The sequence below is a fragment of the Andrena cerasifolii genome, chromosome 9, assembly GCF_050908995.1.
Source record: "Andrena cerasifolii isolate SP2316 chromosome 9, iyAndCera1_principal, whole genome shotgun sequence".
NCBI lineage: Eukaryota > Metazoa > Arthropoda > Insecta > Hymenoptera > Andrenidae > Andrena > Andrena cerasifolii.
Genome location: NC_135126.1, coordinates 15,416,626 through 15,431,433, shown reverse-complemented (window position 1 = coordinate 15,431,433; position 14,808 = coordinate 15,416,626). Strand labels below are relative to the sequence as shown.

The 14,808-nt window shown below is 48.0% G+C and overlaps 1 protein-coding gene across 1 annotated transcript in view; it reads right to left on the bottom strand.

Moving 5' to 3' along the window:
- Slip1 (SLo interacting protein 1) overlaps positions 1–14,808 on the bottom strand; it is a 69,169-nt gene that overhangs the window by 1,648 nt on the left and 52,713 nt on the right. The window contains exons 2-6 of the mRNA XM_076820656.1: positions 2,675–3,013; positions 2,397–2,567; positions 1,652–1,750; positions 1,526–1,561; positions 176–1,450 (exon numbers count right to left, since the gene is read on the bottom strand). Of these exons, the coding sequence (XP_076676771.1) occupies positions 176–1,450; positions 1,526–1,561; positions 1,652–1,750; positions 2,397–2,567; positions 2,675–3,013 (1,920 nt within the window). The remainder of the gene's footprint in view (positions 1–175; positions 1,451–1,525; positions 1,562–1,651; positions 1,751–2,396; positions 2,568–2,674; positions 3,014–14,808) is intronic.

Genomic DNA, 14,808 nt, shown 5'->3' with positions numbered 1-14,808 from the left:
TGCAATCCAAGCCGAACGGGACACGAGTGGGAGACGAGGGACAGTGGGAGCAGGTTCTATCTTCCCGTGGTGGCTCGTGGACTCGCGACAGAGTATTAGGAGACCTCTTACTCGACTTGGTTTCAACTACAGTGAAAGCAAGCGTTTCCGCGGAAGGAAACTCGAAGCCTCCTACCTTTATTTCCGACATGGTGTCGTCTTCCGTGCTGTGGCCGGCTCGCTCCTCGGATATCTTGATCGCCCTGTTCCTGAGAATACGATTCCTCACCGGCCTCCTGGCGATGTACCTCGTCCCGTCCGCTCTCCTCTTCACCTTCCACTCCATCTGCACGTCGCCCCCCTTGTCCTCGGGCGGCACCCAGGCGGTCGACGTGCACACTTGCTGGCTGCCGACGAACTGGTACCGCGTGAGATTCGGCGCTTGAAAGTTCCCGTGGGACTTGGACTTCTTCGCGGTGCTGGTCACCTCCCTCTGGTTCGCTGTGGTCCAGTTCCTCTGGCTCAGCGCCTGCTTGAACAGCTGCTGCTGCAGCAGCATCGTCTGTTGAAGATTGGCCATGTTCGTGTACATGGTGTCAGCGGGCATGGCAGCGGTAGTCGTGGAGTCTCCGCGGTCTTTGTGATGATGGGAGCTCGAGGTTTTTCTCACGGTTTGATTTCTAGCCTGCTTGCTCGTCGGGCACGTGCAGCCCACCTTCTGCTGTTGTTGCTGTTGCTGTTGCTGTTGCTGCTGCTGCTGCTGCATCGTCTGCACTTTCGGCGGACAGAGCACCAAGGTGCTTCTGTGATGGTCCTTCTCGCCCTGGTGAAGCTCCAGCGTCAACGGGTTACTGTTGCACGACTCGCCGGTGTTGTAGGCGCTCGAGCTGTCCTTCTCCTCGCCCGAGCTGTTGCTCTTGGAGGAGGAATGCCACCTGGTCTGGTTCGCCTGGTTCGTTGTGATCGTCGTGACGGTGGTGGTCATGGTGGTGGTCGCCGCGGCCTGCGTCCAGCGCTGATGCTCGTACGGGGACGAGTAGATCGGCTCGCTGTCAGACTCCGGTATGGTCTCATAAATGTGCTCCGTCTCGCTCCACACGCGGTTCGAGTACGCGTCGGCCAGCTTCACCGACTGCTGCCCGCGCACGCACAGGTTCTCCATCTTCTTCGAGCAGTTCTTCACCGTCTCCTGCATCCACTGCTTGCGATCGTCTCCGTGATGCGGCGGCGAAGACTTCTGCGAGTTCTGGGAGGAGCAGGTCGAGGACGAGGTGGTCGTGGAGAACACGTTGCCCGGCGCTTGCTGCTGAGAGGTGTGAGAGGGGACCGGAGGCAGCGCCTTCAGCATGGAAACGTTCTCCTCCATCTCTTTGGTCCGCTCCTCCGTCTGCTGCTGCTGCTGCCGGATCAGCTGCTCGATCAGGCTGTTCTGATACGCGGGTAGGTGCTCCGGGGACAACGGCGGCGATTCCTAAACACAGACACCCACCGTCATCAAAGAGGAGAACAGCGAGGGATAAGGTTCTCGGGGCGAAAGGCTCCTTACCTGCCGGTACGTGCGCCGGTCCTCGTACTCGTCGTCCTGCAAGCATTTCGCAGAAACGTGTTATCTACCTCGCTGCTGAGATAATCTCTCGGGCTATTTAAAACTGAAAGTCCGCTGGAAATTTACCTGATAGAGACACCGGCTGACGAGAATGGTCACCGCGCTCTTCGTCTCGGCGAACAGGTTCTCCGTCTGCTCTTTGTTCGCCACGTCCTTCCCGTTTACCTGAAACAACCCCGCCAGCTCAGTGCTACGTTCCTCCGGAGCCCCGGTGAGCGTCCATCGGTGATCGATCGGAAGGAGTCGCGATGGAAACGATCAGCCCCAGATGGGAGTGGCGCGATCGAGAGGCAAGCAACGGGCATACCGGAAGGATGATGAATTCGCGCGGAAGGAACAGCAGGGCGCAAAGACATTCCCCGACAGACGGATCGAGGGAAGAAATCTGTGGACCCAGGTCGCCCGTTTTTCCATCCGATTTCCCTTAAGTCGACTACTTTGTCCGTAATTACAATCCGCCCTAACGAGATTAGGAGGGTAGCAGGTTGGAAGGAAATCGCGAGGAGCAAAGCGCGCGACGAGCTCTCCTAACGGGGTCGCCTCTTGTCGCCCTCCGCTCCGGTAATCGAATCAGCCAGGTCGACTAGTCCGCGTCGACGACGATCGAGCAACGCCCGATGCTTGCAACTTTAAAATCTTCGATACCCCTTGCCGATACTCGCGAGTAGCCTGATACAAGTAGATGCCCCCCCATCTAAGAAGCGATCGAGCTGCGCGCGTACCGTATAAACCTAGAGCAGTTTTAGAGGGCGGTTACGAAACTCTCGTAATTCCCATCGCGTCCGGTAGCAAGCAGGAATCCACAACTCACCCTCAAGATTTGGTCGCCCTCCCGGAGACGGCCGTCTCGCGCCGCGAGACTTTCAGGAACTATTTCCGAGATATAAACTTCCGTGTCGACGTCCTCGCTGCCGGAGCCGGAGCTGTAGCACACCGTCAGCCCCAGTTTCTCCGCGCTCCCCGTTTTCCGCAGCGTCACTTCCTGCAAAATCGTTTCGCGTCAGCGGAGCTCCGGTCGCGCCCTCCGAATGGAGACTAGACGGTCGCGTCGCGTCAAAATCCTTTCACAAACTTTCAACTGCGCGATACCTCGAAGTCAATGTCGTGCGCTAGGAAGTCCTCGAAGCTGTCGTTGGTCTGCTCGTCGACGCTGGCGGGCAGCTCCTCCTCGAGGAAGCCGGCCCAGTCGGTCTGCACCGCGGTCGACACGAGGGTCGGGCAAGCGTTCACCGCGTGCTCCTTCTTCGCCGGCTCCGGGGTTCGCTCCTCGACCGCCTCGCTCTTCTCGTGCGGCTGCTCCTTCCACGCGTTTCGCTGACTCTGCACCGATTGCCGCCGGAGCACCTCCACGATGATCGGCTCCTGGGCCGATTGAAAGCAACGCACCGCATCTTCGTGACTGGAGTTCGATACGTCTTGCCCGTTCACCTGCGAACAAACAGCGAATCGTTGCAGACGGAGGACCCTGTTGTTACCGTGTAGGTAATTTTATATGTATGTACAAAAAATTTGGAATAAAACGTGCAATAAAATAAGTAGATCTTCAAAAATTGAAATTTAATCTGAGTAAAGTTGAATAACATTTAATCGTAACGAAGAATAACGATTTCCAAATAAATAATATCGTATTAAAAGACAAACATCGGAAAGGTATTGTATTTTAAAATAAACTTTTACTGCGATTTCTAATTATTTCGAAAGGGAAGAAGTAAACGAAATTTCATTGAAATATCTTTTTACATAAATGGAAGGCTAAGAACGAGGCCCTCCTGGAAAGTGGGGCCCGATGCTGCAGTCCCTCTAGACACCCCTTCAGCGCTTCGGTGTCCTCGGCAAGAGGAATCCTCTAATCGGAGGATCGAAGGAAAGGGCACGCCGCGCGCCGACCGCGACGTTCGCGAGTGGATCGTGCTCCACGAGTAATTAAAAGATGACAGGAGGGGCGGTTATCGGGGAAAAACCGAGCCGCTTCTACGAAGCGCAAGTATTAATAGATAAAGCAGGGTCAATTGGCGAGAATGCAAAGAGGAACGTCGGGTGGAAGCGCGGTCCTCGAATAATATTTAAATGCGGGACGGGTCGCGCCGCGTCGCCAGGGGGTGGTCCTTTGACGATTCTGGGGCGAATTTCGCTGTACGATCCATTAACGGAATTACAGATGATATTCATCGCGTCCTCCTTTCCGCCCGTGGGACACGAGGGTCGTTATCCTATTTACAGTTTTAAACGGCGGCTGTTTTACACGGAGCTAGAGCTCCGAGAGCCGGGCCCCTTCGGCCTCTTGTTACCGAGTTTTCGCAGTGCCTCTGTTTTTTTCACTCCAGAGCAGCCCTCCCTCTCTCTCTCTCTCTTTGCGGACTCGCAGAGTTTTCTGTGGCGCACAAACAGCGTATTTCAATCGGATTACCGTGCTTCGAGGCCGGAACCATCCTTGATCGGTTGTAATCGGTGAAACGAGTCCCTATGGATGCGTAGTAGGGTGGCACTTATTTACACTTGGTAAAATTTTTTTCAAGATTTTCTTCGGGGCACCCTCCAGAGTAGTTCCAAATAATTAAAAAAAATCCGTGTAAAGGTTTGAGCTCGATCGAATAACGGGAAAGGGTGCCCCTGGGCCCTTAAACATTATTTAACAGCACGGGAAGTCGATTTAATATAATATCCTCCAAGTTATTGATTGAATAAAAAAATGAGTCAAACAAAAGTTGTAGATCCGGACAAGGAGCATCTTTTATGTTGTATTACTTTTTCTCGTGCGACAAACGGTTTTGGAAAAAAGTCCGAAAAACTAAAAAAAAAAAACTTTTTTTCCCTCAATTTTTTTCTAGAACACTTTTTGTTTATGAAGGCGAACAATAAAAATGGAATTTTTATTTTCGAGGACTATTTTTTTAACATTTAAGGGGGGGCATATACCGAAGTATGCGAAAAAGATAAAAAAAATTCTTCTTATTTTCAGTGTTTGATATGTCATGAATGTTCCTGAAAAATTGGGAACGAAATTCGCAAAAATGTCGAAGATATAGAGTCTATATATTCGATATTTTTGCGAATTTCGGTTATTAACCCTTCGTCGACACACCTCTTTTTTCGATTAACTTTGACATACTGGATGGCTCACACACAGCGGAATATTTGAACGACTGTAATTCGCCTCTAAAGAATCCAATCGTTATGAAAAAAAGCATGAGCCAATTTCAAGTCTCTAGAATGTATTTCAATATTTTTTTTATTAAAATTTTACCACAGTTTTTCTAAAAAAAAATCTCGATTACCATAGGTCAAGAAAAAACGAAAAATTCTTCAACAAATTGTAACTTTTACAAATTTCAATTTCAGAAGTAAAAATCCGCAGAGTTGTTGGTCAGATATAATATTTTGAGAAAAAAAAATAGTTTCTAAGTCGACGTTGGAAAAAAGGTATTTATTTATATAGATTACAGAAGGTACGCTATTTTGGCAATTGAAAGAACAGATATTCGACGAATATCCACGATGTTCTACTTATTAAAAAAGGTACTTAGCCTCAAAATCAGCTCATGGATGGTTCACACCCAGAGTGTCAACGAAGGGTTAAAGTAAGCAGCTAATTAATTAGAGACTTCTTTTAATTTCTTGCTTCATATCCAAACAATTTTTGCAGCACGTGGAGCCAATCGCGGTGCAAGCATAATTTTATAATAGTTTTCATTCATTAAGCGTTCATTTATCGATGCGTTTACCCTATGGTCAGCCGCTAAGAACCTAAAAGAAGAATTTCTTGGATAGGACTGAGCAGAGCGAGCGGAATCATCCCTCTACCCCTGTGACATTTCAGCTTGTGGGTAGTGCGACTTCTATCCCCCTCACAGTACTACCTACTTACATACCTAGCAAGTTTCTCTCTTCAGGATCAGTTCCCAGAACATCGCGGCGAGTTTCGAGCGACCACGTGAAATCGCCGCGCGGAGCGACGTCGCCGGAGAGCTCGGCGGCAACGAGCGCATTCGTCGGAGCAGTAATTAAAGGACACATTCTTCTATCGATGGCGGTCGCAGTGCGGCTGACGAATTTATAGGAATCCGCGTTATCCGCGTCGGTCGGCTAACGAACGCCCCGCGACACGCGGCGCTTTCTCCGCGAGAATTAACGAGACGAAGAGAGGTCGCGCCCTCCTCTTCTATCGGCGCGGTGCTCGTGCGAAGCTCCCGTAAACTGTGACACGCACCGCCACCACCCGCCCTCCAACCCTTCTCAGCCACCTTCTACACACCTCCCTTTCAATCCTTTCAAAAGGCTCTAGCCTTTAAACCCTTTTCAAAAGTTTCCTCCGACGGCAAATACGCGTACAACCAGCCGCCCCCGTCGATCTCTGTTTCCTCCACCCTGCCGGCCCTCTGGGAAACCGCGCGCGATCGACGGCCGCGGCGTTCGTTTCCATCGTGATTCTCCTATAGACTGTGGACGAAGCCGATGGAGCAGTACCGAACGAATCGATCGCTCCTCTTCCTTCTGGCGTGGTCCCGCCGCGGCCGCGTTGCTCCTAATCGCCAAATAAGTGCCAGAGAAAAGTGGAGGGAGGATTGGGGGGGCAAGGGGATCGGATGTCGAGCGAGGAGGAAGACGTTTCTGCGGTGGGTGCCGTCAGTCTTCCGTAATTTCTCGATCGATGATTCGCCCCGTCGTTCTTTCGTTTGCTCGTTCGTCCGCTCGTCCTTTCGTTCCATTAGTCGCGGTCCAAGGATGCTTCCAGCCGTTTTACGAAGAACACTCGAGCCCCCCTTTTTATTCCGCGTCGAAGAAACGAACGGTCTCCGTGTAGACGACTCTGGGGGCCGTGTACACTTCCCCGGCAGGGTAATTTTAAACGAGCCGCGTCGATCGATCGGAGGCCTGCGTCTATCCACGTATCGGTAAACAAGTGGAAGGAAAGAGGAGCGCGCAGACAAACTGGCGACAATCGAACGCGATTGGATTTGTATAACGGTCTTCGCTCGACGAGTGCCAAGACTGATAATACATTCTCCAGGCGTCTGATTACTAAAATCGGGAGAATGTTACGCGGCGATCTAAGGGTACGTTTACGTGGGAGCTGCGATAGAAACTATTACGGTGCGAATCCACGATGAGATTTTACATCAGGCTTTTCGGTGACACGAGACAGAAATCTCAGCAGCAACTAAATATAAATAATGGAAACAGCCGCGGGGATAAGATTTTTGAAAATGTATCATGAAACTTATCTCGCGAGAGTCTATTTTCGTGAATTTAATGACAAAATAATTTTAAATATAATAAAATAATGAAGTAATTTTCTCGTGAGATTAAAGTCCCATGTGAGACACGATATTTTTGTCTCAGGGTGGATTTGCACCTTAAGAGCGTCGATCGGACGCTTGCATCGTTGGTCATCTGTTACAAGGAGAGGTTTTTAGGTGCCCGCTTCCGATTGATTTGGTTTTTGGATATGTTTTACAGGACCGAAAAATAAGAAATAGGTGCCTTTTTATTTTGGACCGTTTGCATGTTTAGGAGGTGAAACTACTCTTCAAAGTTCATAAGCAGAGGTTCAAAAGTTTGTATTGTTAGTTTAAAGAATATTATAACATTGTTAGTTTAAAGAATATTATAACATTGTTAGTTTAAAGAATATTATAACATTGTTAGTTTAAAGAATATTATAACATTGTTAGTTTAAAGAATATTATAACTTGGTATGGATGATATTCCTGCCACCAGTCACTTTTGTAGGGGAGAGTCGTGCGGTACCGACCGCTCTAAGTTTTTTTGTTATATCTTTGGGTAGAGTCGATAAAAATCAGAAAAGAATAACTTTATTCATCGAATAAATTTTCGTCGAATAAAAAAGTTAACTTTGACCGTCGAATAAATTCTCATTGAATAAAAAAATTAACTTTATTCGTCGAATAATTTAAAGTGAAAGTAACTTTTATTTGATCCTTTTTTAAATAATTTTTTATTTAGTTAATTCCCAACTCTGCTTGCAAATAACACACTGGATAACTTCATCATTAAATCCTAGCATCCTAGTTGTTAGGTTATCATACCTATTCTTATTTACTTTATTTTTCTGCGGGACAAGGTAGAAGGAAGGCTAAATGAATATCTTATAAATTAATCGGAGTTACTAACAGATTGAACTTACAGATAATGGTCGGTACTGTACGACAAACACGGGGAAACATTTTAGATCATGGTATATTATATACAAAAAAATATTGCAAAACTAGGGCGTTTTAGTAAACTTAATAGATTAGAGATAGTATACATAATAGAACAAAATCATTTACTCACACGAGAAACAAAAGATTCGCTTTAAAAAATAACTTTTAACCCACTGAATATCAACGTATACGTTTAATGCCTCAGAACATCGAGAGCAATGGAGTAAACAATATGGCCTTGAAAAAGGTTATAGAGATTTGTGATTTTCATTTGTTAATGCAAATAAATTGCTAATATCTGCTCGAAGAAGCGAGAACTAGCTTTGGTCGGTACTGCATGACTCTCCCCTACCTCTCTTATGAAGTTATGAACTTTGACGGGGTGGTTTAACCCCCTAAATATAAAAGTGGGCCGTTATAAAAAATCACGTACATCTCATTTTTCCTCGCTGCTTAAATGTAAACGCTTCCATTATAAAACTACAGAATGTACCTATTTCCACGCTTCGCTCTCATCGCGGCTCCGACCGTTCATCGCAGTTCCAACGCAAACATACCCTTAACTCGCAAGTTATTCCCATTTCCCATCGATTCTCCTCCCATGGCCTCAGCTCGAAAATTGAAGGCTCTCTCCTCGAGCAAGTCCCCCCGGCCAGTAAAATGTTCCAGCATTAAAAAATGCGGAGGCCCTAGGATCCATAAATTACTGGACGCGTTCCGCGAGTTACGAGGCACGGCGCCGCACCGCGCCGTTCTCGGAAGAATTATCGCGACGCGATGCCGCGCCGGATATCCTTCCCTCCGTGTACATTTCTCTCTCGTCCCCGATTTCCGTTGTTTCTCCGCCCCGTTCTTGTCTCTCCCTCTTCCCTCTCAGGGACACGCCTCGCCTGGGAAGCTTTCGCTGGCAGGTTCGCGAGAGTCGGCGAAATCGCGGCCGCGAGGGGCGGAAGACAGTGACGCGGCAGTGGCCCCTCGGAGGCCTGCGGATTTATTTCGCGCGACACGTACGGAGTGGAAAAATCGTTTGGCTCCGCGCGCGGTTACCGGCGAGAAACGCGAGGAAAGGAAAGGGAAAGGGATGAGGCGGCGAAGGAGAAGGGAGGGCGCGAGGGGGCGGGTGAGGGTAAAGAGGGCAAAGGCAAGGGGGATAAGAGAAGGCAGGGGCAGGGGTCGAAGGGCGAACAGGCAGGCAGGCATTTCTGTCGGCAAAGCGCGGATTGTGAGGCAGTCGGCGAGCGGAGCGGAGCGAAACGGGGGGAGGAGGAATCGCGTACAAGGAAGAAAAAAGGGAGCCGTCAAGCTCTCGCTCGCGTTCCGTAAACACGGAAGTCTGAAGTGCTCCGGCTTTGAACACCCACGACTACCGAACGACGACGACGACGACGACGACGACGACGACGACGACGTAGACGACGACGGCGCCGACGACGACGACGATCGTAATTACCATCCGTAGGTGAGACCCCCGGAAAACGTGACGTTTACGTTTCACCTGTGCGCCGCGCCACCTTCCACAGCCCCCTACGATTTCCCCGATTTGCCACCCTCGGGATTCCCCTCTGGCGCCAACCCTCGCGTGACACCCTCGTCGGATGGCCGTCGCGGGCCCACGCGGACATCTCTGCGAGCGGCCTCGCGAAGAGGTCCCGTCCATAGACACATATATATGTAGATGGAGCGCAAGCTGAGAGGGTGAGAAGATTCGCGATAAATCAGGTAATTGCTTCCCCCCACCTGGGGCCCAATTTTTAGAATAAAAACTATGATTTTATTCAAACACTATATTTTTGTTTCTGTACTACCTACTACGCTTAGCTCGTTTTTAGTAAACTACCTCGTCATTTTCCCGAAAAACGGGCCCCTCGGAACGTTTGCCACCTGGGCCTTTTTCCTTAAATCCGCCAGTGACTGAACCTCTGCCTTTTCTCCTCCAATTCTACGTTTCCCTCGCTTTAGTCCCAGCTTACGATCCTTCTATATATTTCTATGCTTCCGTCCTCCAAGGTGCATCCCCGAATTCCTGAAGGTCCACGCACGCGCATCAGTCCCGCGACGGTTCAGCGCCCTCGCTGTCAATGGCCCGTTTGTTCCAGCGCCAAAGAACCGATATAGGGTAAACTCGGGTAAGTCCGTGATAGTTTAAGAATTTGACTATTAACTGCTAATATTTACATATTCCGAAAGTGTGTCTTGGATATAATGATAGGTCAGACATCAGAGAAACACATAATAGGTTAACAGAAATTTACTACGTATAGCTTATTGAAAATATATAAAATTAAGTTGTCATGGCATACTCCGGTTACTCCGTGATAGCTCTGGTTACTCTGCGATAGCTCCGATTACTCCGTTTAGTACTCTGGTAACTCCGTGATAGTTCTCGCTAGCCCGTGATATGGCCATCAACTACTTTTTTTATATTATTTTATATTATTTTACGTTAGTTTACATTAGTTTACATTATTTTACATTATTTTATATTATTTTACGTTAGTTTACATTAGTTTACATTATTTTACATTATTTTATATTATTTTACGTTAGTTTACATTAGTTTACATTATTTTACATTATTTTATATTATTTTACATTATTTTATATTATTTTATATTATTTTTATATTATTATTATTAAATGATTGGATTGACGCATAGGAGACCAAGTAGACATCTGAGTTTCAACACCGTGGCCTATGGTAGCAAAAGATGTTGAAGAACAGGATGCTGAAGTTGGGGACATTACCTTTCCCCTGGGATCATTCCTTGGTGGAACTCGTTCTATATTTGAATGGGAAAATTGCAAAATATCAGTAGAGGAGATTAGTGTTTCCCGAGCATTAGGTTCTTCATGTGCCTGTGGTCGCTCCGTAACAAGAGATGGAGCTATAGCTTCATCAGTAATAGCAGCTCTGTTTATTGGAAAGATTCCTGTATCTTCCGAAAACTGCTTATTATTGTGCTCGGAATGAAAGTAGATAGTAGCCAGGCTGGAGCGAGCAAACTATTGAAATCAAATCTGTTGGGTTTCTCTCCAGGATAAGAGTGCATATATTCGTCCAGTTCCTTCCTCCAATGGCTCTTTAGATGTTTGAGACGCAAGGAAAGAGGGTATCTGGTATTTTCCATCAGAACTTCTCGAACAGCACAATCAGAAACGCAGGCTCGGGCGCACGAAAAATAAGAATTTAGTCAGTTTTCATAAGCAAAAATAACACTGATGCCTTACTGTATGATAATTTCAAGAGTAAGACTCGTTAAACTGTCATCTTGCCATCGCATACCTGCAGTTTGAACTTTCCATTTATCTTCTAAAGCACGTATAATACATAAACAAACGATCGTCCACAAACAGCACGAAAAATTTCACGAATAATGCGCTGCCGGAACAAAATGCTCTCACTCTATCGCGCTAACTTCAAATGACTGATTATTTTACCACAACATAAACTAGAAGATCAACGCTGTCTGTTAGTTTTTGTTCCACTTAAATTGGGTCAGTCAAATTCGAGTTACAGGTAAATGAAAAAGTATCACGGAGTGACCTGTACCACGAGCTTACCCGAGTTTACCCTAATACATGTGCGCAGACCTTAACCTTAACCGAGGACCGCGACAATATCTCGGCAAGAGAATCGAATATATATTCTAAAGGGACTGGATCGAGGGGATGAAGCTGTGGACTGTAGACTGTAAGGGTGGAGAGTTCCAAACACCGCAGTGCTAAGTGCTTTCTTGTTCGCAGATAAGCCTGCAGTGGCCTACACACCCAGTGACGGCGCCCTTTAGGAAGCATCGACTAACGTGTCTCCATCTGCCGAGTTTGCGATATCTTTAAGTGACAAATTGCAGCCGCGTACGGGGACAATCGTCCGCCGCCTCTTAACGCGTCTGAAGGTGGAGCGGTAAGAGGTCCGTTATCAAAGAGCCCCCCGAGTGGCAGAGGTATCCGCGCCAGGGGGAGCGAAGTCGCCCTGGCGGAATTGCGCGATTAAGAAGCGCCGACCTTGGCGGTATAAATGACGATCGAGAGGGGAAGAGGGTGGGGCGGAGAGTGACAGTAGCGAGGGTGACCGTAACGCGAGATAAGGCCGGGCCGCGATTTTAAATTGCCTGCCATCCGTCTCTGTCCGCGTCTCATCTGACGGCTGTCAGAGGCGTCCCATCGCGATTATCGCGTCACGGCACCGCCGCACAGTGAGAGAAATGACATATTCGCGGTCAAAAATCGATTCCCACGCCAAATCGAAATGATAAAATTAGTAAGCAATGTTGTTTTTTTTATTGTCATCCACCATTTTTTAGAAACTATTCCTTAGTACAGCATTCTATACTACAGTATAATGCAACTTTCTAGACTCATAAAGTATAAAGTTACAGCTTTAGGACTTCAAGATACGACGTTTTTCGTTCGTATGATCGCTATTTTATTAGTTTTAGCCGACTTCGAGCGGCCACATTGGATCCGCTATCTTCTCTTTCACAAATCATCCAACGGATTCGTAATCAGCGATACCTGGTACCCCGGTGTACCAAGTTTCGTTGATTTTCATTTCGATTTGGCGTGGGAATCGACTTTTGACCGCGACTATGTGATTTTCTCCCACTGTGCGCCGCGCCGCGGGAACGCGCTCGATTCCGATTCCGTTTCCGTTTGATTCCCCGTCGTTTCCGGGGGTCCCGTCCCCGAATGCACGCGCCGGCAGCAATGTCTCGCGGCGACAAGATTGACAAGATCGATGAGAAGTTTGGAAAAACGAGAACAGACGGGTCGGCGGGAGGGCCAGTGGATTTGGCGGTCCATCGCGCGTAAGCCACGCTTTCAACCCATCGAGGATGATCGAGGAGGACGAGCTTGAAACGCTCGCGCCAGCCCAGCCGACCAAATTGCAAATATATTTGCGCCAGGGGGGGAGCACCGTCGCCGTCGCCGATTTATGGCTTCATCCCGATTTTTCGGAGATTTCGGGGGACGTCCTGCTCGCGGTGGGCGGGCAGCGAAGACGACGCGGTGTCGACGAGCGAGTCGAAATTTATGACGGTGATTAATATTTCCGGAGGAGCGGTGCGCTCGTGCCGCGAACAGTCCCACCTCGTTAGCGGTTCCGTTTCGATCGCGAGGACTCGGGGAACTGCTAGGAGCCTAGGACGAAGAAGACGGGGTTATCGGAGGATGGTTGGAGGCGCTGGATACTCGCTCGGGACCTGGACCTCGCCCAGATATATTATTACGCGTCTGGGTGGAACGCGAGAGGAATAAACCTTTCGGTTGTTCAATCTCGCGACTTCAAAAGAATCGTTAAGGTGCGAATCCACGTTGACATTTCACATGAGACTTTTCTATCGCGAATCAAAAATCTTAGCAACAACTGAATGCGAATAATGGAAACAGTCGCGAGAGATAAGATTTTTTTTTAAAAATATCATGAAATTTGTCTCGTGGGAGTCTAACAAGTAAACATTCGCTTATAGGGAATAGAGTTTCCCGATCGGGAATATATATTTTTAAAGTACTCATAGTAATTAAGAAATTTTTTTTACAACAAACAATAACGTCATATTCGGATTCAGCACCACAAAAAGCATACAGATGCCAGGTTTTAGCCAATTATTCTTAAATAAGAGGATTTTGCCGTTTTTCGCATAGGTACGCCTTGAGGCTACATTGAATGTTATCGATAACACGAGTAAAATAGGTTCATTGCAGATATAATTTTCAGGATTTCTTAGATACTACGAGTACTTTAAAAATATATATTCCAAATCGGGAAACTCTATTCCCTATAATTTTTAATTTTATATTTTATACTTCTTGTACATTATGTTTATATTTTGTAATCTAAAGGGTTCTCCCGTTTATATAATAATAATAATAATAATAACTGAATGTTTACTTGTAAGTAGTTTCATGAAATTAATGACAAAATAATTAAAAAATAATAAAACAATCGTCTGATGAGATTAAAGTTTCACGTAAGACCCGATACTTTTGTCTCCTCGTGGATTCGCACCGTTAGAGTCTAAGCTAATGCGACTGTCGAGTTTGTACCATTTATAGCCCTTTGTCCAATGGATCACTTTTGACTTTTCTCGCAGACCGCAGGAATCCACGGATAGAAAATTGGCGCGGAAAGATCGCGTCTGGATTGGAGCCGTGAACCGGTTCGCGGGAGTCTGTCCCGGAACGGTTCGCGGTGGAAATCTGCCGCAATTATTTCCGCGTAGCCTAATTAAAGGCAGGGGAACGAGCAGCGTCGCTGGTTCTCTCGACTCGACCCTAATTGCCGCGTTATCGCGCGCGCGAACCTCGATTCCCGCGGTCTAATGAACCGAGATACATATTCGAATCGGCCGCGCCCTCCCCGCTGCTCCCCTGGCATTCCTCCGCGAGAATTTCAATTATTCGAGCTGCTGGGGGACCCCGACCCGCGGAGGATGCTAGGATCGCGTCGCTGACGGAGGACGATGCAACGATCACGGGGGAGGGGGTGGCGATTCCGACCGTCGATGATTCCACTGATCGATCGCGAGGAGCATCGTTGTCGGCGAGGCCGGCTTATCGATCTGTTGCGCGCGTTTCATAGACCAGCCGTCGAACGGACGTCGATCATTCGCTGGAGAAATGCCTGCGCGACTGTAATTGTAATTAAACTACAGACAGGGAGTGTCTACTGCGCGAGACAATAGCTCAAGGGCCGTTCAAAGATTATTGCTCCCCGCGTGGCGAGCGTGGACAGCAATATGGAAGGAACAAAGTCGTGGCACGAAACTCAAAGGGACCCCCAGCCGGTAGTATCTGCGAATTGATCGCGGGGGCGGCGAACGGAGGGCGCGCCGCCTTGCACGCTCTCTCGCCAGAGAAAACGCGGACGATGGAGAAATTTGCTGGTAGCGCCACTCGGCGCGGCGACGCGCTTGTTTGTCAAACGGGAGCCCCGTAAACGTGTTTGGAAATCGCGCGTTCAAACACGGCTCGCTATTTTCCCCGGGGGAGTCCGCCTCGCGATATCGCGTCGCGCGGAAATTTCGAGCGAGGGAAAAAGGGACAGCCTCGGCCCTA